The sequence below is a fragment of the Ooceraea biroi genome, chromosome 10 (assembly GCF_003672135.1).
Source record: "Ooceraea biroi isolate clonal line C1 chromosome 10, Obir_v5.4, whole genome shotgun sequence".
Classification (NCBI taxonomy): Eukaryota; Metazoa; Arthropoda; class Insecta; order Hymenoptera; family Formicidae; genus Ooceraea; species Ooceraea biroi.
Genome location: NC_039515.1, coordinates 13721192 through 13744789, shown reverse-complemented (window position 1 = coordinate 13744789; position 23598 = coordinate 13721192). Strand labels below are relative to the sequence as shown.

The 23598-nt window shown below is 45.0% G+C and overlaps 3 protein-coding genes and 1 long non-coding RNA gene across 6 annotated transcripts; 2 read left to right on the top strand and 2 right to left on the bottom strand.

Annotated features, from left to right (window-relative positions):
- Positions 1–516: 516 nt before the first annotated feature.
- Positions 517–2623, top strand: LOC105286667. The gene is made up of 4 exons (XM_011351765.3): positions 517–1064; positions 1151–1265; positions 1428–1708; positions 1814–2623. Exons 1-4 carry the CDS (start codon positions 921–923, stop codon positions 2165–2167), a joined length of 894 nt encoding a protein of 297 aa, XP_011350067.1. The 5' UTR covers positions 517–920; the 3' UTR covers positions 2168–2623.
- A 6039-nt stretch (positions 2624–8662) lies between these two features.
- Positions 8663–14944, bottom strand: LOC105286668 (polycomb protein Scm). 3 transcript variants are annotated; one of them, XM_026973157.1, is made up of 6 exons: positions 14153–14944; positions 10800–12242; positions 10492–10702; positions 9593–9702; positions 9107–9385; positions 8663–9012 (listed from the first exon to the last, which is right to left on the bottom strand). In XM_026973157.1, the coding sequence occupies exons 1-6, from the start codon at positions 14168–14170 to the stop codon at positions 8866–8868; spliced, it is 2208 nt and encodes a 735-aa protein (XP_026828958.1). In that variant the 5' UTR covers positions 14171–14944; the 3' UTR covers positions 8663–8865. The 3 variants fall into 3 exon arrangements, with proteins under 3 accessions (XP_026828958.1, XP_026828957.1, XP_026828959.1); XM_026973156.1 differs by having other exon boundaries at positions 9107–9499; positions 14153–14936; XM_026973158.1 differs by lacking the exon at positions 14153–14944 and having other exon boundaries at positions 9107–9499; positions 10800–12812.
- Positions 14945–17189: 2245 nt separating this feature from the next.
- LOC113562757 lies at positions 17190–18134 on the top strand. The gene is made up of 2 exons (XR_003407155.1): positions 17190–17366; positions 17440–18134. It is a non-coding gene; the product is annotated as an uncharacterized LOC113562757 (long non-coding RNA).
- On the bottom strand, positions 17660–22630 carry LOC105286669. The gene is made up of 8 exons (XM_011351770.3): positions 21011–22630; positions 20690–20780; positions 19648–20612; positions 19356–19548; positions 19117–19260; positions 18660–18969; positions 18298–18580; positions 17660–18219 (listed from the first exon to the last, which is right to left on the bottom strand). Exons 1-8 carry the CDS (start codon positions 22277–22279, stop codon positions 18157–18159), a joined length of 3318 nt encoding a protein of 1105 aa, XP_011350072.2. The 5' UTR covers positions 22280–22630; the 3' UTR covers positions 17660–18156.
- Between the last annotated feature and the right edge of the window lie 968 nt (positions 22631–23598).

Here is a 23598-nt window from a genome sequence, read left to right as displayed (position 1 = left end):
TTTTCCAAAAAAAGTACATCACTGTTTTCGTTCACTTTTCGGATAGCGTGCTTTTGCAGTACGAGTCAACAGCGATGGGGATGGAGTGGGGATGGTCTCGCGGCGCCGCAAGTGAACACTCGCTTCAGACTGCGCCGCGCGGCCGCCGCGAGACCATCCTTACTCCATCCCCACCGCTGTTGACTCGTACTGCAAAAGCACGCTATCCGGCGTCACTGCTATCACGTTATCTTTGACGCAAACTTTATTAGTTCCTATTAAGTTTAGTAATTTTATTAATTATGGTAAATTACACAAACGCCGAAATGGCAGATATGCATTTCGTATACGGTCTTGCTAATGGAAACGCTCGTCAAGCAAGACGTATTTACAATGACGGATACTTTTTTTTGGAAAACAAAGCAGTTTAGGACATATGTTTATATGACCTTTTCTTCTTAAAATAAGCCAAGGAATATCCTCCTTAAGTTTGTCTACTTACTTAGGAAACACCCTGTATATCGCTCCTCACATCTACAGACAATTGCTGGTTCGCTACTGCGCATCTATACAGGCACTCGACGTCTCGTTCTTTTGCACCTTGCATATTCGCTCGATTATTTGTTCCGATTTGTTCGCCTATCAAGCTCGACCTTATCTAGATCGACTCCGAATCTGAAGAATCACTTAGATAACGCGCTCAGCGTGTCGCAGCATCAATGCGATGCAGTGACGAGGACAAAGGTTTTCAACGAGACTGAGCAAGCCTCGCGGAAGCTCCAGCGAGAGTTTATTGTGAACTGCAAATGTCAATACTGTGAGCGACGAACGGTGAACTGACGAGCAAAGCCGGTACTGTGTTTTTTTTCTGCGCGAGTGAGATATTCGCTGCCTGGGACGGGAATCGGAAGAAACCTCGAAGCGTCGCACTCGCTTCGAAGATGAGGAGCGACGTGAAGATTGCCGCCTTGCTGGTGTTGCTGATCGCGGAACTGACCCGCGGGGATACGTCTTACAACGTGCTGAACCGCGAGGATCCCTGCGTCAACTTATGCGAAAAGGCACCCACCACTTTGTACGGAGTCGTACGTATCAGCTTCGCACCGAGTTCTACGTTGTAATTCTTTAGTTGTCTTATAGCTGATCGTGACAACGAATCACTTTGTTCCAGGACTTATTCAAGAAATCCTGCTGCCAGCGAGGCTGCAGGTTCTTCAATTTAGTAGATCTGCGTTATGGATGGGAGTCGAACAACTTGAATGGCACCAGGGATGCTTGCGACGCATGTATGCGTAAATCTGTTTGAATAATTTCATGAAGTATTCTCCTGGCTTTATTTTTATCAATTTTGGTAATTGTGTATGCGTGCCTTATGAAAGATGTCTTGTTTATTGCGCGTTGAAATAGGTACCTTTCAATAAAATTTTCTTTCGGCCTGTTTGTCACAGCATGCACCGAGGCTTACACAGAATTGCTGGATCGCTACATTTGTTACATCGGCTGTGGTTTCATGGCTAAGCAGCGGGTTTCAGACTTGCTGACATTGTTCTCCATCTCCATGTGCATGGATGAAGGCATGGAGTCCAATATCTTGTTAATGCCCGACATTCCGGAGAATGACATATTGACTGATCCTGGATTGCGCAAGGAGCTACTACCTGGATGGTGGGATTCCGATGGCTTTAAATTGCCGCAGACCTACATTAAAACTGTACCTATGGATGCAGGGGTAGGCATAACATCCTTCTCAATACCTCGAGCTAATAACAAACATTAATAACCACTTTTAATATTCCTTTCTGATATATTTCATACGTAATGGCTGAAACTGCAGACTGTGGATTACGCTCTGTCTTCCGATTACTCTGGCGAGACCGAACAGGCGGCGTCTACCACTGGATCAGACTGGCTTCATTGCGCATTGAAGCAGATAAGGATGCCGTATTGGGACGTTGGAGTGCACTATTGGCTCCTTGCATCCGTCAAAGCAATGTGCGTAATGATGTTCATAGTAATGTGCATAACGCTGTGGCTTTGCCTGTCGACGGGAGACCCGACGACTCGCAAGGATAAGTTAACCGAGGTGTCTAGTACACCCGAAGTCGCGTTGTACGTACCGGACGAAGCGCCGCTTTATCAGGAGCCGCCACCCAAGTACGATCAATCGTCTGGTCATTGTGAGCTTTAATCAACTTTCGATGTCACTTGAGTCACGATATTTCGATGAAGGTTTAACGCGATTATACCTCGTTTCAGAAGCCTTAGCGTAGCGCAACAGGTATCAATTACAGTAAATATTTTAAGTTTATGAGTGATCACACAGTCGAAGACTTAAATAGCGTTTCATAGTAATGCCATATGGAAGTATCAAAGTATTCTTTTGTTTTACACGTATTTAAAGTAGCCGATAATAACGCAGCCAACGTGCACGTTTTACTGATATGTAATAAAACAAGTATGAAATGAAGTACGAGGTGACGGCAGAGAGAGAGAGAGAAGCTTATTCAGCAAGATAAAGTCTCTAAAACCGAGATGTTTTGAGAACATTGAGCTTTTCGAGGAATTTACGTTGATAATTATATTACACAGACTGATCTATTAATTTTCGAAGTGAGGTTTTCGAGTTAACTTTTCATATAAAAAATTACCATACCTTTTCGTCTTTTCTGCAATGCCATCGCACAATTTGTACACGTATTGTATTAGGAGTGTGATTTAGTTTTGAGGGTTTTGCAACAAATGGCTGTAGTGTCAGTTTGTTCCAATAGCTGTTTCCGATAACCGTTGTTGCTTACAGTGTTGACATTATCCATGACATTTAGTAGCATAGCAATAGATGCAATAACAGTCGTGTTTGTATCATCGTAAAAATGCAACTTCCGAAACAGCATTTTCGACATGCGTTGCTTTTGTTTTTTAATCAAAAGAAAACTGCGGCTGACGGTTATAGAATTCTTGTGGAAACTTCTGGTGATTCTGCCCCATCAATTAAGACGTGTGAATACTGGTTTAGACGCTTTAAAAGTGGTGATACTGATGTGAAGGACAAAGAACGCTCGGGACAACCAAGAAAGCTTGAAAATGCAGATTTGCAAGCATTATTGCACGAAAATCCAACACGATCCACTTCAGAACTTGCCAGAGCATTAAATGTTGATCGTACAACAGTTACCAAACATTTACATGAAATAGGAAAAATGCAGAAAGAAGGGAAATGGGTTCGACATCAATTCTCGGAAAGTGCCATTGCGAACCGGTTGAACATTTGCATTTCGTTGATCGCCAGGCAAAAAAGAAGAGTCCTTTGCCTCGGATTGTTACTGGGGATGAAAAGTGGATCTATTTTGATAATCCGAAACGCAGAAAATCATGGATGGATACAGGCGAACCATCAACATCCACTCCGAGACGCAATATTCACGGTTGAAAAGTAATGCTCCGTATTTGGTGGGATAGTGTACTATGAGCTGTTAAATCCGCATGAGACTGTCACGGCTGATCGTTATCGACACCAATTGTGCAAGTTGAAGCAAGCATTGGACCAAAAACGACCAGCAATTGCGAGTAAACGACGGAAAGTGATTCTTCTTCGTGACAACGCTCGACCTGACGTTGCGTTATCAGTGAAACAAACACTATTAGAGCTTGAATGGAAAGTCTTACCGCACCCCGCGTATTCTCCGGACATTGCTCCATGCGATTGTTATTTGTTCCGGTCGATGCAAGACGCTTTAGAGGATACACACTTTCATAATTTGGAAGAAGTGCGAAAATTTGTCGACGAATAGATCGACTCAAAAGAAGAGTCATTTTATCGTGGTGGAATCCATCTCTTGCCAGAGCATTAAATGTTGATCGTACAACAGGTACCAAACATTTACATGAAATGGGAAAAATTCAGAAAGAAGGGAAATGGGTTCGACATCAATTATCGGAAAGTGCGATTGCGAACCGGTTGAACATTTGCATTTCGTTGATCGCCAGGCAAAAAAGAAGAGTCCTTTGTCTCGGATTGTTACTGGGGATGAAAAGTGGATCTATTTTGATAATCCGAAACGCAGAAAATCATGGGTGGATCCAGGCGAACCATCACATCCACTCCGAGACGCAATATTCACGGTTGAAAAGTAATGCTCCGTATTTGGTGGGATAGTGTACTATGAGCTGTTAAATCCGCATGAGACTGTCACGGCTGATCGTTATCGACACCAATTGTGCAAGTTGAAGCAAGCATTGGACCAAAAACGACCAGCAATTGCGAGTAAACGACGGAAAGTGATTCTTCTTCGTGACAACGCTCGACCTGACGTTGCGTTATCAGTGAAACAAACACTATTAGAGCTTGAATGGAAGTCTTACCGCACCGCGCGTATTCTCCCATGCGATTATTATTTGTCCGGTCGATGCAACACGCTTTAGAGGATACACACTTTCATAATTTGGAAGAAGTGCGAAAATTTGTCGACGAATAGATCGACTCAAAAGAAGAGTCATTTTATCGTGGTGGAATCCATCTCTTGCCAGAGCATTAAATGTTGATCGTACAACAGGTACCAAACATTTACATGAAATGGGAAAAATTCAGAAAGAAGGGAAATGGGTTCGACATCAATTATCGGAAAGTGCGATTGCGAACCGGTTGAACATTTGCATTTCGTTGATCGCCAGGCAAAAAAGAAGAGTCCTTTGTCTCGGATTGTTACTGGGGATGAAAAGTGGATCTATTTTGATAATCCGAAACGCAGAAAATCATGGGTGGATCCAGGCGAACCATCACATCCACTCCGAGACGCAATATTCACGGTTGAAAAGTAATGCTCCGTATTTGGTGGGATAGTGTACTATGAGCTGTTAAATCCGCATGAGACTGTCACGGCTGATCGTTATCGACACCAATTGTGCAAGTTGAAGCAAGCATTGGACCAAAAACGACCAGCAATTGCGAGTAAACGACGGAAAGTGATTCTTCTTCGTGACAACGCTCGACCTGACGTTGCGTTATCAGTGAAACAAACACTATTAGAGCTTGAATGGGAAGTCTTACCGCACCCCGCGTATTCTCCATGCGATTATTATTTGTCCGGTCGATGCAAGACGCTTTAGAGGATACACACTTTCATAATTTGGAAGAAGTGCGAAAATTCGTCGACGAATGGATCGACTCAAAAGAAGAGTCATTTTATCGTGGTGGAATCCATCTCTTGCCAGAGCATTAAATGTTGATCGTACAACAGGTACCAAACATTACATGAAATGGGAAAAATTCAGAAAGAAGGGAAATGGGTTCGACATCAATTCTCGGAAAGTGCCATTGCGAACCGGTTGAACATTTGCATTTCGTTGATCGCCAGGCAAAAAAGAAGAGTCCTTTGTCTCGGATTGTTACTGGGGATGAAAAGTGGATCTATTTTGATAATCCGAAACGCAGAAAATCATGGGTGGATCCAGGCGAACCATCACATCCACTCCGAGACGCAATATTCACGGTTGAAAAGTAATGCTCCGTATTTGGTGGGATAGTGTACTATGAGCTGTTAAATCCGCATGAGACTGTCACGGCTGATCGTTATCGACACCAATTGTGCAAGTTGAAGCAAGCATTGGACCAAAAACGACCAGCAATTGCGAGTAAACGACGGAAAGTGATTCTTCTTCGTGACAACGCTCGACCTGACGTTGCGTTATCAGTGAAACAAACACTATTAGAGCTTGAATGGGAAGTCTTACCGCACCCCGCGTATTCTCCGGACATTGCTCCATGCGATTGTTATTTGTTCCGGTCGATGCAAGACGCTTTAGAGGATACACACTTTCATAATTTCGAAGAAGTGCGAAAATTCGTCGACGAATGGATCAACTGAAAAGAAGAGTCATTTTATCGTGGTGGAATCCATCTGTTGCCAGAAAGATGGGAAAAAGTTATAGAAAAGGAAGGAAAATATTTTGATTAAGGTATTCATTCATTATCATATTCAAATACATGCGTTTTGGAGCAAAAAAAACCCTCAAAACTTAATCACACCCCTAATACATTATTTAAACCGACGTAATTACCGTACAACGAACAAGGTTTGACTCGCAACGGAAATGGACGTAAAATGACTTCTCCGATGACAATATAGGTGCATAATCAAAATATCGTTTCGTTTGATCGCTCCGATTGTTTTGCGTCGAACCACTGACCCAAGGGTTGAAATGATGATAGTACAACACACAAAATCACGAAGGTAGCTGAAAGGTTTGTACGCGTCGTACGTATTAGTGAAGTTTTTCAAAAATCTCTACAAGAGAGTATTGTAAAATATATAAATATTTTGTATCATATAAATATATTTGCGTCAGTCTTCGCCTCCTGGGGGAAGAGACGCAGAATTCTTCGGCATGAAGATTTTTCGGTCTCGATGTTTCTGCTGAATAGGCTTATTGTTAGAATTGCGTTGTTCGTGTAGATTCCTTGATGTATCTCGTCGACGTTGTTTTGCTGCTCGTCAGTTTCATGTAGCATCAGTGATCGATCTTATACTCGGTACTTATGCGAGAATTTTGGTAGCTGTCTCTCTGCGGATTACGATATATATATATATATACACAAATATAATATTGAATATACATATATATATATATATTTTATATATACACGCATTTCGCGCGGATCTTTTCAGAATTTTTATAAGACGTCATATCATATGTTAGAACTTGTTTATAGCGTATGTGAGGCAACATAAATTGTCAGGTATATGTGTAATGCACCCCCGCAATTTTAATGATGAGCGAGATTCGCGATTTCATCCAAAGAGATACATCGTTACACGATGAAACGTTATAATATTATATGTGCATTATGTAGGATATGTAGGCATATTATTGCCATATATTTGTTACTATTTTATTTCATTGTGCGTTCTAGTTTTATGTTGTTTTTATTATTATACAGCAAAAACGCGCGATATATAAATTTACTCTTACACGGAATGAATAGCAATATAAGCAAGGTTTTATTATCTCTTTATAGGATATCTTTACAGCAGCAATTTAGGCTTCGTAGTGTCGCGACGCGCAGGTTTCGAACCTAAATTTTGCGAAAATTTACATGTGATCTAGGCGTATAAATGTATGCGTATGGCGTACAAAAGTAAACGTTCAAGTTCCTGTTTGCAAGAGTTTTATATATTCTTGAATTAAATCTTATTGTTATCGATATGTCGAACGTAGAAGGTAAGACTCTGCGTGTTTTTCCCCTCCGATGCAATTTGTTGAAAGTAAACAATTATAGCACTACGTGTCCGAGTGTATCTCGAGAAGTGTCTACGATTAGATGTCAATCTCTGGAAGATATTATTATAACGTATTTGTAAAATGTCAAAATATTTATTACATGATAGAAAAGTACATGTAAAACCAAAGTATCATGTTCCTTAAATAGGGTATCTTATTAACTACGTTCTAGAAATAAATGTGTTTATCCCTGTATGCAAAATCTGAAAATAAAATACGGGTTTGTTATGTGAGACAAAGTTGTGTAACGCCAGCTCCATCGATCTCTCGTCCTTTAATTTCACTCGTTTGGTTGTTCACTTTCGTTTCAAACAGACAGCGTAGGACTCAGCCTAGAATCCCTGTTATACACCTAAGTTTAACATTAACAAGTAACAATTCAAATAGAAAATATTTGTTCCTTTTTTATAAAACACCGCGCATGAAAAGGGCGGAATGTATGTACATGTTCAAGTTATACGTGATCGCGCGTGCACATACACATCTACGAATCGATGGGCGAGTTTAGCTTGCGACGCATCGTCGCACGGGAGAGACCCTCGATGACACATGTATCGTATTTACAACGCGAATCGCGTCTAGAAACGGTCGCGATTTTAATCTACGTAAGAAGGCTCGATTTGTACAGATCACATACGCAACGTCATGAAGATCGATTCCATGCAAGATATCGTCTACATTATTGCCAAACATACTCAGAATCAAATACCTATACAGGGTGTTTCCTAAGTAAGTAGACAAACTTAAGGAGGATATTCCTTGGCTTATTTTAAGAAGAAAAGGTCATATAAACATATGTCCTAAACTGCTTTGTTTTCCAAAAAAAGTGCATCACTGTTTTCGTTCACTTTTCGGATAGCGTGCTTTTGCAGTACGAGTCAACAAATTTCAACAGATCTCAGAAATCGCATAATAGATGGATGTGAAAGAATACGTAACACTCCAGGTATTTTTGAGCGTGTACGTCAATCAATGGAAAGGAGAGTCGAGGCGTGTATCATGGCTGCAGGTGGACATTTTCAGCAGTTACTGTGACGTTATTATTTTTCTTTTTAGTTACTATTTTCTTTTTCGTTATAATTTTTCTTTTTGGTTACTATTGTTTTTCGTTTGTTTCATTTGCAATAACACAAACTGTTCTATAATAAACGAAAAGTGAACGAAAACGGTGATGTACTTTTTTTTGGAAAACAAAGCAGTTTAGGACATATGTTTATATGACCTTTTCTTCTTAAAATAAGCCAAGGAATATCCTCCTTAAGTTTGTCTACTTACTTAGGAAACACCCTGTATATTGAGAATCCAGATCCGGTAAATTCTCGCAGCGGAACTCGACAATAAACCAAGCCCGCTCGTCATGCGCCCCCGATGCTTCTCGCGGGTACGTCCACCCGTTTTCCTTTTTTTAACAAGAGGTCTCTAGCGACGCAGCTCGCGACATCATTGTATCGTGTGTATAATGTGGACCATATCTATAAATCGCAGCAGTTACATCGTTACCTCGAGTTATAAGGCTTTAATTTGTGCGATGCAAATTAAAACCTTATAGACTACACGTGTCGCGTGTAACGCCATGCGGCTCGATTTTGCAAGACAATCGCGTTCGTATTATTATTGCCAATAGAGCTCGGGATCGTCCCTGCGCATTTGAAGCTTCAGGACGTGTCGGTAGATTTTTAAAGCAGGACCCAGGAGCAAACCGAGCCCGCGTAGCACGTCCATCCGACTCATCATGATGAGCGCATGGCCGTCGATCTCCTGGAACACGAGCAAGCGAGACACGTGGTGACAATCGAGCAGAGCCAATTACACGTCTTTCGTCCGATTCGATAAATTTTCAACGAGCGCTCACCTGTTGCCTGAAGACTTCAGCTTCTTTGGGAAATAGCCTAGCGAAATACTGATACACCTGTTCCGAAGTCCAGTTCCTCGCGTCAGGAATATTCGGATCGATGGGCTGACCTCTGAGGCCTTCCTCCTCCATTTGCTCGGAGGAAGCTCTAGCGGGAGACACCTGCGGACTCAAGACTGGCGGTAAGATGGGCGCATTGGTCGGGCTGTTCGACCTGCTCACTCCATTCATCGAATTGCCGTTTTGGTTGCCGTTGTCGTTAGTTTTGCATTGTTGCTTCTGCGTGCATTCGTTACAGTACCATTTAGAATTTGACTTTGATATCGTGACACGCGACGCGTGGCAAAAATAGTGATAGGCCTCATCGCAGCCAAAACAGGTTACTAGGGGACCCTAGTCCAACAAAAGGAACAGAAGGCATCAGACGAGGGCCAATTAACGGTTAAGAAATTGCGTTGTGGGAGAAAACACACGATAGAAACTTACGGCGTCAGAGGTCTCGCAGCATATGGTGCAAGTTTTACAGCGTTCGCACTGCCAGTTGCTGTTGGCCTTCTGAAGTATCTCTTCTGGACTGTAAATGCAGCTCGGATGTGCTGCAAGTAAACGTAACGCTTACAATCTCGCGAAATCGAAGGCCAATTAAGGGGGAACCTGCTTTAGAACGTTGAAAATAAGGTATAATTTTACGAATTTTTTTTGGAGAAACTATACAGCGGATCATTATAAAACTTTGATGCATTTATTAGTACATGTTTAAAGATAAAAAAAATTATTTTTTTATTTGAATATATCGCCTGTAGAGGTCGTCCTGGAGGCATCTTAGTGCAGCCGGCATTGTAAATTGGCGAGCATTCTCCTGCCTCCAAATTTCATCCAAACTGAAAAATTGAAATATTTTCTCGTTATTTATGAATTCCCATCGTCGATGAACCTTTAATATTCATAAAAACATTAAGTTAAACAATTACTTTTGCATGAAAAAGTTCAACAACTTTGCCTAAAAATCGTACTTTTGTGTTCTAAGCTCACCATTTTGGCACTTTTCAACTTTTTTCTTCTCTCTTTGGTTCATCGACGATGGGAATTCATAAATAACGAGAAGATATTTCAATTTTTCAGTTTAGACGAAATTTGGAGGCAGGAGAATGCTCACCAATTTGCAATGCCGGCTGCACTAAGATGCCTCCAGGACGACCTCTACAGGCGATATATTCAAATAAAAAAATAATTTTTTTTATCCTTAAACATGTACTAATAAATGCATCAAAGTTTTATAATGATCCGCTGTATAGTTTCTCCAAAAACAATTCGTAAAATATACCTTATTTTCAGCGTTCTAAAGCGGGCTCCCCCCTTAACGGGGAAAAAAGATGGAAGATTACCTCGTACAGTGCAGTCCCTGCAGGCCACCAGAGCCTCTTGCTTCTCCTTCGCGCAAAGGCTGCACTGTCTGTACGGGCCATCCTTGACAGTTGTCTTGGCAGTGTCCTGGGAATCTTGTATCAGGGAGTTTTTGTTATGACTACTTGGCTGCCTGCCGCGTTTGCGCTTCACCAGGTTGTTGTCTGACGGATCAAACACCTTTCTGGCTCTCTAATAAAAGCAGAAGCGTACGTATAAAGCGATTCGCCCAAATTTTATCCGCTCGTTCGATCATGAGCTACGAGACCCAGTGGAAGGTGTCGGTTACCTTTCTCCTGGCACTGCGAATTCCACCAGCGTTTACGTTGGACGGAGTCGGGGACGTGTTCGTTGACGAACTCCTGCCGGCGTCCTCGTCCTCGCGATCCTCGCTCGACCGACGGCCGGCCTCCTCGCGCTTCTCCGGTTCCTCCTTGCCAGCCTGCTGATAGTCCTCGAACTTGAACTCGATGTCCATCCGATCGTCCGTCCTCGCGAAGAGACGCTGCTTGCGCTCGGCTTTCGCGGATCTTTTGAGGTTAGGCATCGTCCGCGCGTCGTTGCTCTTGGCCTCCTCCTTCACCTCGTTCCCCACGTTCGGCACCGTCGCCGTCGGCGGCATCGCTGTCTCCTGCTGTTCGGCGACGTCGCCGCCGTTGCAGGCCATCTCGACGGATCGCGGCGACTCGCTTCTGCGATCCTCGACTGCGTCCTTCCTGCCGACGATGATCTCGTAGCATTCCTCCTTCTTGATGCAATCTTGCCGCTGTTCCTGTCGCAGCTGTCGATCCAATTTCGGACTGTTGCTGGCCTGCCGCGATCGCGGCGTGTTCGACCCGGACGTGGTGTCGGTGAGGTTGTCCGTCTCGTTGAACTCGTAGAGTTCCGCCGCCGCCGCGGTCGCAGACGCCGTCGTCGTCGTCGTCGTCGCTGCGGTCGTTACACCATTGGTGCCGTCGCTCGCGGCGTCCCTGCCGACGCGACGTTGCGCCGCATCGCCGTTCTCCGCGGCGCGAGGCGCGACGGCGGTGGACGCGGGCTGCGAGTCGCCGCCGCCGCTGCCGCGTCGCGGCGTCGCATCCGTCGCCATGTCCGACGTCGCCACTAGCGAGTAATTGCCATTGGACAGGCGCGCGAGGTTGCCGCTCGCGACCTCCCGACCGAGGAACTCCTCGACCACGCGGCGCGACGTCGGACTCGAGACGCCGTCGAGCAGCTGCTCGATCAGACGCCCGGCCGGTACGCCCTGGTCGAGGTAATCGGGCTCCTCGACGACGAGCTCGGCGACCGCGCTCGACACCATGCCCGAGTTCAGTTTCTCCTTGAGGAAGCCCTCCGGCCGGTTCTTGAAGAGCTGCAGGCGCGACCACTTCTTCGCGTTGCGGTAGCTGGTGTTGCCCTTGTAGTCGACCTGGATCACCTTCTCGACCTCGATCAGCCTGTGGAGATCGGCGATCGTGTCGCGCGCATCCACCGAGAACTTGCGCAGCAGATAATTGCAGATGCGATCGGCGTCGGGGCGCGCTTTGCGGCGACGCAGCTGATCGATCGCCTCCAGTATGTGCTCCTCGTGCGCTATCCGCGCCGCTGCCACCGGGTGCTGCTGCATCTTCGTCATCCGTACCGATATCTGGGGCGCGACGCTTCGCGGTCTCTCTCCGCCCCTCGCGCTCCGGCCGGCCTTCTCCTTCTTAACGGCCCGCTGCCGGGGACGACCGAGAGCCTTCTGCCCCTTTGAAAGCCGAGAGCGAATTGGAACTTAGCTTTTTCGAGCGATCCACGCGCCGGACACGACCCGCACCACCTCCCGTTCCCCGTGAACGCGCGCGCTCGCGTTCCGCCGTGCCTCGTCGCCGCTGCCGCCGCACCGCGACGGTACCGCCGACACCGGATTTAAATTCTACGTCGCTCGTCGCGCGAGTCGCGAATCCGCACGCGTTTTCTCTCTCTCTCTCCTGCCGTCGGCCTATCGAGCTCGCTCTCCGGTACGCGCTACCGTCGCCGCGCGTCCTCGCGTGACACACGCACCACTGCGCGCGCGACGACCGAATGGCGATTCGCGATCGCGCGCGAATTATGGCGTCCGCGCGAGGAACGCGCCAAACGTCTCGCCGGGGCGCCGCTGCCTCCCGGACCAGCGTTGCGCGGTGGGCGACGAGGACGTCGCGTCTGTCGCGTCGATCGCTCCCACGCACGCCACGCTTCCGAGAAAAGTTTTTGAATCGAAGTCGCGCGCTCTTATCGCAACATCGCCGCACACGCTCCCCCGGGCGCGGGGAGCGGGGCCGGGGAGGGAGCGAGCGCGAGCGCGCCGCGGAAGGACGCGCGCGCGCGATAATCTCTCGCCGGCGCGCCGCGGATCGAACGTCGAACCGCGGAGCGCGATGCGCGTTTCACACCCTCCGCGCGCGCTCGCTCGCGCGCTCGCGCCCCGACGACTCGGGGAAACCTCGAACCCAGCCGAAACTCGGGCGGAATTCCCGGCGCGCCGGACGCCGCACCTGGACCGACCAACCGCGAGCGCCCGGTCCGGCCGATTCTCGCGCTCGTAAACAATGGCCACGGCCACCCGGACGTGCGACGCACGGTCGCGACACCGCCGGGACGTCGTCGGCGCGCGCCAACCGGGGTACCGGGGACGCACCTGCGTGCCGAAACGCGTACAAACGCGCGCTCCGTGTCGCTCGCGGATAATCACGTGACGCGACGATCCGCGATTAGGAATGGAAGTCGGAGGCACTGCGCGCGGCGCGGAAGGAACTCTGGGGAACGTCCGGAAGACGCGCGCGCGCGCGGTAAAATGGCCACCCTAACCCCGCGCGAACCTCGCACGGCCGCGGCGACTGTGCGAATGCCGAGCGCGAGTGCGCGCGGCAGCGGCAGCGCGCTCGGCGATCCCTGCGCCCGTGTGCGCGCGCGCCCGTGTGTGCGTCGGTACACGCGTACCACGCGGTGCACGTCGCCGGCCGCGACTCCTGGCTGCTCCCGGCGCGCTCGTCACCGGATCGACGTCGCCCGACATTGCCGCCGCGACCGAGCGACGCGCGCGCGACGGAATATATCGATAACGAGCGACCGACGTCGATCGCGCGTAGCGTTACGCGCCTCCGCGCGCGTGGCGCGCGGCCGCGGATCCGCTCTCTTCGCTGCCCCCCGCGCTCGCTCGCCCGTTCGTCGCGTTCGACGCGCGAGCCGGGATGCGCGAGATCGGCGGAGAACCGTGACGGACCTCGCGTCGTCGGCGCGGCACGCACGGCGATCCAGCGCGCTCCAACACGCCCGCCGCAGCGCGTTATCGTCCGCTCCTACTCGCGTCGCGATAAATCCCGGACTGACTCAAGGAAGGGGAGGGAGGGTAACGCAAGGTGTTCCTCGCGGTACTCGTGTCCGCTGATGAACCCCGCGCGTGACTCCGCTCCGCAGTTTCGCCGCGGTAGCGTTGCTTGCGCGCGGACGCGTCGTCCGTTGGTATATATTGCACAAGGTTAAAGCGGTGCGGGGACACGCGACGATAAATAACACCGTCGCTGGCAAGTCGCGGGGCAGACGCACACGGGGAGTCGGGCGCGCCAAACAACCCGACGCATGGTGCGCCCACCGGGGAAACGGCGCACGTTTCGTCGAAATGATTCGGGTACGTACCTCGAGAAGATACGGCATAACGCTGCGTACGCGCTGTCGTCTCCTTCGTCGAGCGCTGCGGAATCGTTTGCGCGCGGTGCGACGCGCGCGTGTCGCCAGCTGTACGGCGAATTTCGATAAAAACAAAGAGGTGCAATGCCGGGTGCGGCTGAATGCGAGATGGACGAACCGCCAAGATGGCACGCGACGCGCAGTTTCCGTGCGAACGTACTGGCGCAGTGCCGTGCGCGATCCACACTGGTGCCTAACGCCACTTGTCGCGCTCTTCAAGGCCCGTGCATCAGTTTAGCCAATCGTGCGGGCGCCGTGGTTAGTCACGTGTTCAAGCGTCGCGCACTCTCGTCGTTCAACGTAGAGCTCTGGTCCAACGTCGAACCGCGACCGTTTTCCGATGGCTCGCATGGGAGTCGTTGCAAAAGTAAAAGACGCTGCGAAAATAAAAAACGTCGAATTTCACTCGAGCTTTGTTCTCACTTACTTTGCCAATTTCCTTCGATGCTCGAGATACACTTTGACTCGAATGTACTTGGGGAAGCTTCTGGAAAACCGCGTTATTGCGAGTTTCTGCAGCAGAAATATATATGGGGTACGATAATTTTATAACGCAACCACGGTATCAGGATATACAGTAGGGACAAGCACCCGTTTTCGAATCGGCCGCGCAGATTGGCTTGCGCATCCCAAGCGGCCATGTTCTTGGGCGGCTTCCAATCCCGTTCGAAGTAAAGAACGCACATTACCTTCGTAACTGTGATCACATATATTGGGTTGGCCAAAAAGTAATTGCGTTTTTGTCCAATAGATGGACATGCATGTCTTGAAACGTAACTAACTTCATTCTAAACCGCAAATTCATTATGTAGGTTAACAACTCACGGTTCAAGCTTGTTTTAGAAAAAGAAAGCACGCGATTTCGTTAACAATTGTTTGTTTGCCGTCGATTTCAAAATGGAAAATCAAAAAGAACATTTTCGTCATATTTTGTTTTGTTACTTCCGAAAAGGGAAAAACGCTGTGCAAGCTCATAAAAAGTTATGTCATGTATATGGCGAAGATGCTTTAAAACTGCGGCAGTGTCAAAATTCGTTTACTAAATTTCGATCTGCAGATTTTAATGTGAAAGATGCACCACGCTCAGGAAGGCCAATCGAAATTGATGATGACAAAATAAAGGCACTGATCGATTCCAATCGGCGTTTAACGACACGAGAGATTGCTGAGAATCTTGAAATATCGAAATCGAGTGTTGAAAACCATTTAAAACGACTTGGATACATTAGTAAGCTCGATATTTGGGTAGCACATGAGCTGAAAGAAATTCATCTCACTAAGCGTATTGACATCTGCGATTCTCTTTTGAAACGTGAGGAAAATGATCGATTTTTGAAACGCATGATAACAGGCGACGAAAAATGGATCGTCTACAACAACGACAAACGAAAAAGATCGTGGAGCAAGCGTGATGAACCTGCTCAAAGCACTTGAAAAGCAGGTATTCACCAAAGAAAGATTATGCTGTCAGTCTGGTGGGACTTTAAAGGTATTGTGTATTTTGAGCCGCTTGCGAGGAATCAAACCATTAATTCAGACGTATACTGTCGTCAACTGGATAAATTAAATGATGCCATCAAACAGAAACGTCGAGAATTGGTGAATCGCAAAGGTGTTGTGTTTCACCACGATAACGCTAGACCACGTACAAGTTTGGTCACTCGTGAAAAATTGTTGCAGCTTGGATGGGATGTGTTACCATGATGTTACCACATCCACCATATTCGCCAGACCTGGCACCATCAGATTATCATTCGTTTCGTTCTTTGCAAAACGCCTTGAATGGTAAAACCTTTACTGCTGATGAGGATATGAAATCGTTGCTGGAATTGTTTTTTGCTGAAAAAGATAAGAACTTTTTTGAGCGCGGAACCATGAAGTTGCCTGAAAAATGGCAAAAGATAATCAAACAAAATGGACAATATATTGTTTAATAAAGTTTTTGTTTCCCATGAAAAATTCGCCTTTTATTGGGTTGGCCAAAAAGTAATTGCGTTTTTTTCCAATAGATGGACATACATGTCTTGAAACGTAACTAACTTCATTCTAAACCGCAAATTCATTATGTAGGTTAACAACTCACGGTTCATGCTTGTTTTAGAAAAAGAAAGCACGCGATTTCGTTAACAATTGTTTGTTTGCCGTCGATTTCAAAATGGAAAATCAAAAAGAACATTTTCGTCATATTTTGTTTTGTTACTTCCGAAAAGGGAAAAACGCTGTGCAAGCTCATAAAAAGTTATGTCATGTATATGGCGAAGATGCTTTAAAACTGCGGCAGTGTCAAAATTCGTTTACTAAATTTCGATCTGCAGATTTTAATGTGAAAGATGCACCACGCTCAGGAAGGCCAATCGAAATTGATGATGACAAAATAAAGGCACCGATCGATTCGAATCGGCGTTTAACGACACGAGAGATTGCTGAGAATCTTGAAATATCGAAATCGAGTGTTGAAAACCATTTAAAACGACTTGGATACATTAGTAAGCTCGATATTTGGGTAGCACATGAGCTGAAAGAAATTCATCTCACTAAGCGTATTGACATCTGCGATTCTCTTTTGAAACGTGAGGAAAATGATCGATTTTTGAAACGCATGATAACAGGCGACGAAAAATGGATCGTCTACAACAACGTCAAACGAAAAAGATCGTGGAGCAAGCGTGATGAACCTGCTGAAAGCACTTGAAAAGCAGGTATTCACCAAAGAAAGATTATGCTGTCAGTCTGGTGGGACTTTAAAGGTATTGTGTATTTTGAGCTGCTTGCGAGGAATCAAACCATTAATTCAGACGTATACTGTCGTCAACTGGATAAATTAAATGATGCCATCAAACAGAATCATGAAGTTGCCTGAAAAATGGCAAAAGATAATCAAACAAAATGGACAATATATTGTTTAATAAAGTTTTTGTTTCCCATGAAAAATTCGCCTTTTATTTATATAAAAAAAACGCAATTACTTTTTGGCCAACCCAATAGATAGAGAAACATAATCAAACAGAAAAATTCGCATATTGTATTGTATTGTTTGTTTTGTGCTTTTGTTAAAAACAATGTCTAAGAGAATACATCGAGTGTGTGCGGTGCAAAATTGTTTTCACAATGATTCACAGTGATAATATATCATTTTTTCGCGCTTTCCAAAAGAGAAAGAAAGGTATGCATTACTTATGTATTTATAAAATATGTAATTGTTTTTAAGAAAACACATTAAAAATATTTGCTGATAGCGGTGGTTTCTAATATTATTGATACGCTACTTGCCGCCCGAAGACATGGCGGATCGGCTGAAAAAGATCAAAGGTGCCGACGCTCTTTGTCCCTACTGTATATCATTATACTGTGACACAACCTTGCCGTTTTGCTCCGTACGGCGTCGTACTAGTGCTTTCCGTTTTTGATGGAGCAGCTCCCTCTCGGTTCAGTTTTAATCATGGGTTCAACAGATTCTGGAAACCGGATCTCAATTATTTATTTTTTGTACATGACTAACTATCGTTTTCACATTACAATAATTTAAGAGCACTTTGCGATTCGTCTTACTCTATTATTCTTTCTATCTCTCTCTAGAGTGAGATTTATCGATGAGCGATACGATCGCATGCCCCGAGCGGCAATTTGAAAACTGACAATCCTTGATCAGTCGGAATTATATCTCAATTTACATGAGCGATTCCAATTCGAATCGACTCTCGCACGGACTCGAAAGTCCAAGTTTTTAAAATTTTAAAAGCGTTATTGTTAGACAAATCCTCGTAACGCGCAATGAGATTAACATGTACACGTGACATTTGCGTATGACATATTCCTACGTATCGTGGGCTTATTTTATTATAAAACAAATATATCACAAATATAAAAAACCGCGTTCCTTATGATCCTACATATAAAACTAATTCTGACACACGATCAATATCAAGCGCAATCATTCCCGTCTTTGCTCCACTCTAAGCGCAATTGTTCTCTTTTTCGGCGAAATCACCGTTGCTGTGCCGCTTCAGTTTGGAGATCTGCAACGATTAAATCGGATTAGCTCGGCAGAACGGCGCTCCCCGTCGTGTTCAGGCGAACACTTCAACGTTACGTACCAGCTTGAGAGGCTTTACTTTAGCAATAACTCTATTATTTTCCTTCAGCGGGCTCTGCCCCACCTTTTCGTTGCTCTTTCTTCGATAAACGGGGGAGTAACGTTGGGAAGTCGCCAGACTTCTATTCAAACGTTGCGGTGATTCCGGTAAGGAACGCTGATGGTTTACGTTGAACGACGAATTGTGTCTTGGTGGTGTCGAGTACCTGGAAGTACGAGGTACGTCTGTTTCCTGACGTTTTGGTGTCGCACTTTTCTTCGGAGTCGGTAGCTTGGAACACGATCTGAAATACGATCAACTACCGTCATATGAACGCGAATACGTAACAAGGATGTGCATGAGAAAGTTGTTCGCTCTCTCACCTCTTAGGACTGTCCTTTCGTTCATCGTTCCCGGTTGGATTTGCGTACGTAGTTACCGGCGAAATCTCGCAAGAGAAGTTGCGGTTTTTATTAGCGGATGTTACCTGCGCACTCGATGCCTTACCGTTCTGACCGTTCGGCGTGGACGAGGCCACTGGGTTGGACCTCGCGGGCTTCCTAAGCATGCAGTGGTTACTGTCTACGGAATTGGGAGTGCTACTGATTATTTTGCTGCCGAAAGCAGCGACTTTGTCAGATTTCGGTGGCGTGACGGTACTGGAAGACGGTGCCGCTCGTTTCCCGAGTGACGCTGTGAAATATAATATAAGAGCTGATAAATTCGAAATTTTCAATCGATTCTTAATTTTTTTTCAATTACAATATTACTAATTAATTAATTAATATTAACTAAATCAAGCTTCGACTCATTTGAATCCTTTTAGCGAACTAAGCACACCTCTTTTTTGTACATTGTTTACAGGATGTAACGCTTTCATGGGACCTTTTTTATTAATTACGCTCGATCTTTTCTTTAGTCTATTTTTAACGTCGCCTATAGCAATGGGTTTCTCCTTCTTGACATCGTACTCTGTAGTCTCCACTAAAACATTTATGCACCAATTCAATTTCAATTTTCTATATTTAAGATGGCCATTTAACGATACATGCAAAACACATTTATTAAATATAATTTACCTTTTGTCTTAGCCGTTTCTGGAATCACGACTTTTTTATTTGCCAAGCTAATGAATTCGGAATCACTCGAGGAACGCTTCTTGCGATTTTCTACTTCGGATATACCCGTATATTTATGTCGAATGCCTGGCATGTTGCTAGTCGGTGACTCAATCACAGGTGCGCTTCTCCTACCGGATTTCTCAAACGTCCTCTACAGAGAATGTATCGATGCATAAGCAATAATGAAAATATTAAAATAAAAATAAAATAGTTAAAAATAACGCGATAAATGAAAGAAACATTTACTCACTTTAGATTTGGAATCGAAACTTCGTCTATGCGTTGCATTTGCCAAATGTGCAACACGATCGGACCCTACATCTTTTACGGGTGTAGTTTGCTGGATGTTACGCTTTCTATCGCAGTTCATCCGCTGCTCGTTCTCCAATTTACAAATATTTGACGCAATATTCAATGCTTTCCCTATATTTTTAAGTATCTGTATCGTCGCAGCATCGTCGGCCTGACCACGCAACAATTTTCGAAGATTCATCAACAGCTCTACCGCTAGCTTTTCATCCAGCTGATTATTCTGCTGCTCGATGTAACTGGTATTTACTGCTACTTTGGGTGCATTCGTATCGTTGAGATTTCTGCTATTATCTTTGCAAGGTGAAGTTTGCGCCGAGACATCGTTATCGCTGGCAGCAACGGCAGCTTGCGATGTATTTTCCAATTTGTGAGTTATATCTGATAACGATTTTTCACCGTTGCATACTTCTCCTTCGGATGATATTTTTCCACTCTCATCCTTGCCTTTATCTACACTCGTCTTTTCGGAACTCTCAGCGCTACTCGATTTCCGTGGACTTTGCAATTCGTTCGATATATTGAGACATGTTATTAATAATTCTGTATTATTTTTAGCGCCCAGAGCAATCTCCAGATCATCAACTAATTTGTTAACTTCCGTATTATTTTCTGCTTTAAGTAATTTCTTTAGATCCGAGAGTAACGAGGTCACAATAGTCTGTTTTACGGTAGGAACACAGTCAGTGAATTGCGACACTATTCCTTTCAAAGAATTCTCCTTCGCGTTATTCATACTTGTAGAAATATGTTGTTTATCATCTTTTATAGCGTCTTTTGAATTTTTTTCTGGAGAAACAGGTAATTCTATTAAATTATGTACTACAGGTTCATCCTCAAACGCTGGTAATAAATCTGACATCCACAGAGTATTATTCGAAATTAAATCATCACTATCTGCACTAGCTGATGAAAAAAAAGAAAGGTAATGAAAAATATTTGTTAAGGAATTACACGAATTAACTGCAAGTTATAATGCTTACATCCAGAATCTGATTTTAATGCTAATTCCTCGAAAGTTCTTGCAAGAGTTTTAGCCTCATTCATTATGGACTTGTCGAGTTTGCTAGTATCCTGTAAGCAATTTTTCTTGTTTAACATGAAATAGTTTGAAATATAAAATCATGCAGAATTATGTTTTGTGTGTACTAAGATTATATATTATACATATATTATTTATTTAAACAATATATAATCTCTGTACGCACAAGACATAATTTTCTCAAATAAAGAATTTAAATCTTTATAAAATAACTTCAGGTACATACATATTACAAAACATGACATAATAATAGAAATCTTACAGTGAATACGGAATCCGAAGAATCAGTAGAAACTGAGCTCTTATTATGCTCTTTATTGGAATTTTCTAGTACGAATACATCGACATCTATCGGTTTATCATTTGCGATTTGCTTGTTATTGCCTTCTTTTAGAGAATTAGAGTCATCCATTACACTCGAGATGCTATTTGTCCCATTCATAGTACATTTTAACTTATTGAATTTCTCTGCTAGGTCTGATAACTCATATTGCTTCAATTTTACTTCTTGAGAATCTTCGGCCGTACTTGTCTTCTCTACATTTTTTTTCAGTGAGTTACTGTTTAAGAATGCATCGTTCATAGTATCATTTGACATTAACGATGATACTGAGATGGAATTTGGCTTTACAGACGAGATGTTTGACAAACTAGAAAATACAGACTGTTCGCTTTGCTTGCTGTCTAGAAAGCCTCTGTTCAAGGATGAGACGGTGCTACCCTCGCTTTGCAGGGCCCTTCTCTGGTCACATGATGCAGACTGTAACCTCCTGTTCAGACATGGTAATTTTATTGGTGACCTCATGTCCCCTTGCGATAATGCACATCGAGACTCTATTGACTTTACATTGGCATTTGGAGGAAGATGTAATTCTTTAAACAACGCATCGCTTTCCAGAAAAGGTGATATCTCGTTATCCTCCTTCGTCTTGGAAGCCGGTTCTAACAAGGTATCATTCATCGCAGACTGATTTAAGATTGACAACTCGAGCGAGTCGGGAGTTGTAACGAATATCTTAAGATTGTTCTTAAGAATAGGCGCATTCTCCGTTACATTATCGCTACAAACGACGTCAGTGTTTCTCGCACTATGACTGCAGAAGTCCTCCTTGACTTCTGTCGCAAGCTTCCTACAGGACAGTTCTAGCTTATCTCTCAACAAAGACTCATCCAAGGCGTCCAATGTTTTGTTCATCTTTAGGTATCTCTTTTTGCGCTTCGGGGTGAAGTCATCCGTAAAGTCCACCAATTGCATCCTCGGGTCTGCGTTCTTCCTACCTTTGAACTTGAGGGCTCGCTGGAACATTACCTCGAAGGGATCGCCCTTCTTACTGATGTACTCGGTGGTCTCGTGCAACACTCTGTCAAACGGATTGCTGCCCACGCTCTCGCGCTTCTCGCTGGCTGACGGATTTGCCTCGCCGCCGGTCGCCTCGGTGGTCTTCGGCACCGGTATCAGAGGCGATGCCAATTTCGCCGCGTCCGGCAGCCCCTTCACGTCCGGGCTGTTGAGGTCTATCAGATCGCACATCTCGGCAGTGCCGGGGGTTTTTCAGTGTCTATAACGAGTCACAACCAAGTCGGTTGTTACGAAGAAAAGTCGTTACACGACTTGCGAATCGCATCGAAACGCCGGCGTGTACGTACGCACCGTTACGCGTGCGTCATTTTTGCCGCTGCACTCGAGAGCACTCGACCGACGACGGATTACCCCCGGATTTACCGCTCGACGAACTCCTCGAACATTACAGCCCACGTAGAGAACGGCGTTTCCCGCGATGCTTTTGCGTGGCTCGCAACGCGTATCACAACCTGGTGCACGAGCCCGATGGCGGTTTACGGCCGTGGTTATTTTAAATCCGCACGGCGGAATCGCGGCGCGCACTCTGTCGGATCGCGTGAGCATTAACGGAAACGAGACAGGTGTCTACGGCGCTGTCGAATCGCGAGGATTCTACTCTCGATTCGAGCTATCGATTCATCACGATCTGCGATAAGATTGACTTTCGAATTTCGATCATGAAATATTTTGATTTTTCTTTCCCGGATCTATAACTTTGCAAGTTTTCTTATTAGCATTATGTAAACATGCATTTATGCTTTAGAATTGACAAAAATCAGTTAACATTCCAGGGATAGTTTAATAATTGCATTGTTGAAAATAGAAAGAGTAGAATCGTATCATCTCGTCGATTTTCGTCACAGCTTATCACCTAATTATTGGGTCGTCCGGAAAGTTCGTGCCGATTTTTAATAGATGGCGTTGGAACATGTCTGAATATATCAATGTATTGAAAACATACGATTTATATACATATGCTTAAAGGTGACATTTCAACGCATCTTTAGGAAAAAAGTTGTTTCAGATAAATTGATTCGTGTCAGTTTTGTACTCTTTTGAAGATGGAAGAAAACAAAGAACATTTTAGACACTTGATGCTTTTCTATTACCGGAAAGGCAAAAATGCCTCACAAGCAACAAATTTGGTATGTTCTGTTTACGGAGAAGGCGCTTTAGCTGAAAGAACCGTACGTAAGTGGTTCGCTAAGTTTAGAGCTGGTGATTTTAACCTTAAAGACCAAGAACGCTCGGGCAGACCCTCTACTACTGATGATGACCAAATCAAGACACTGATCGAGAATAACCCGCGCTACACGACACGTGAATTAGCAGAGATACTGAAAATATCGAAAACCACTGTCCACGATCATGTAGTGAAGCTTGGTTACGTAAGTCGCTATGATGTATGGGTTCCGCATAATTTGGCCGAAAAAATTTAATGGATCGCATTTCCATCTGCGACTCGCTGTACAAGCTCAACGAAAACGTACCATTTTTGAAGCAATTAG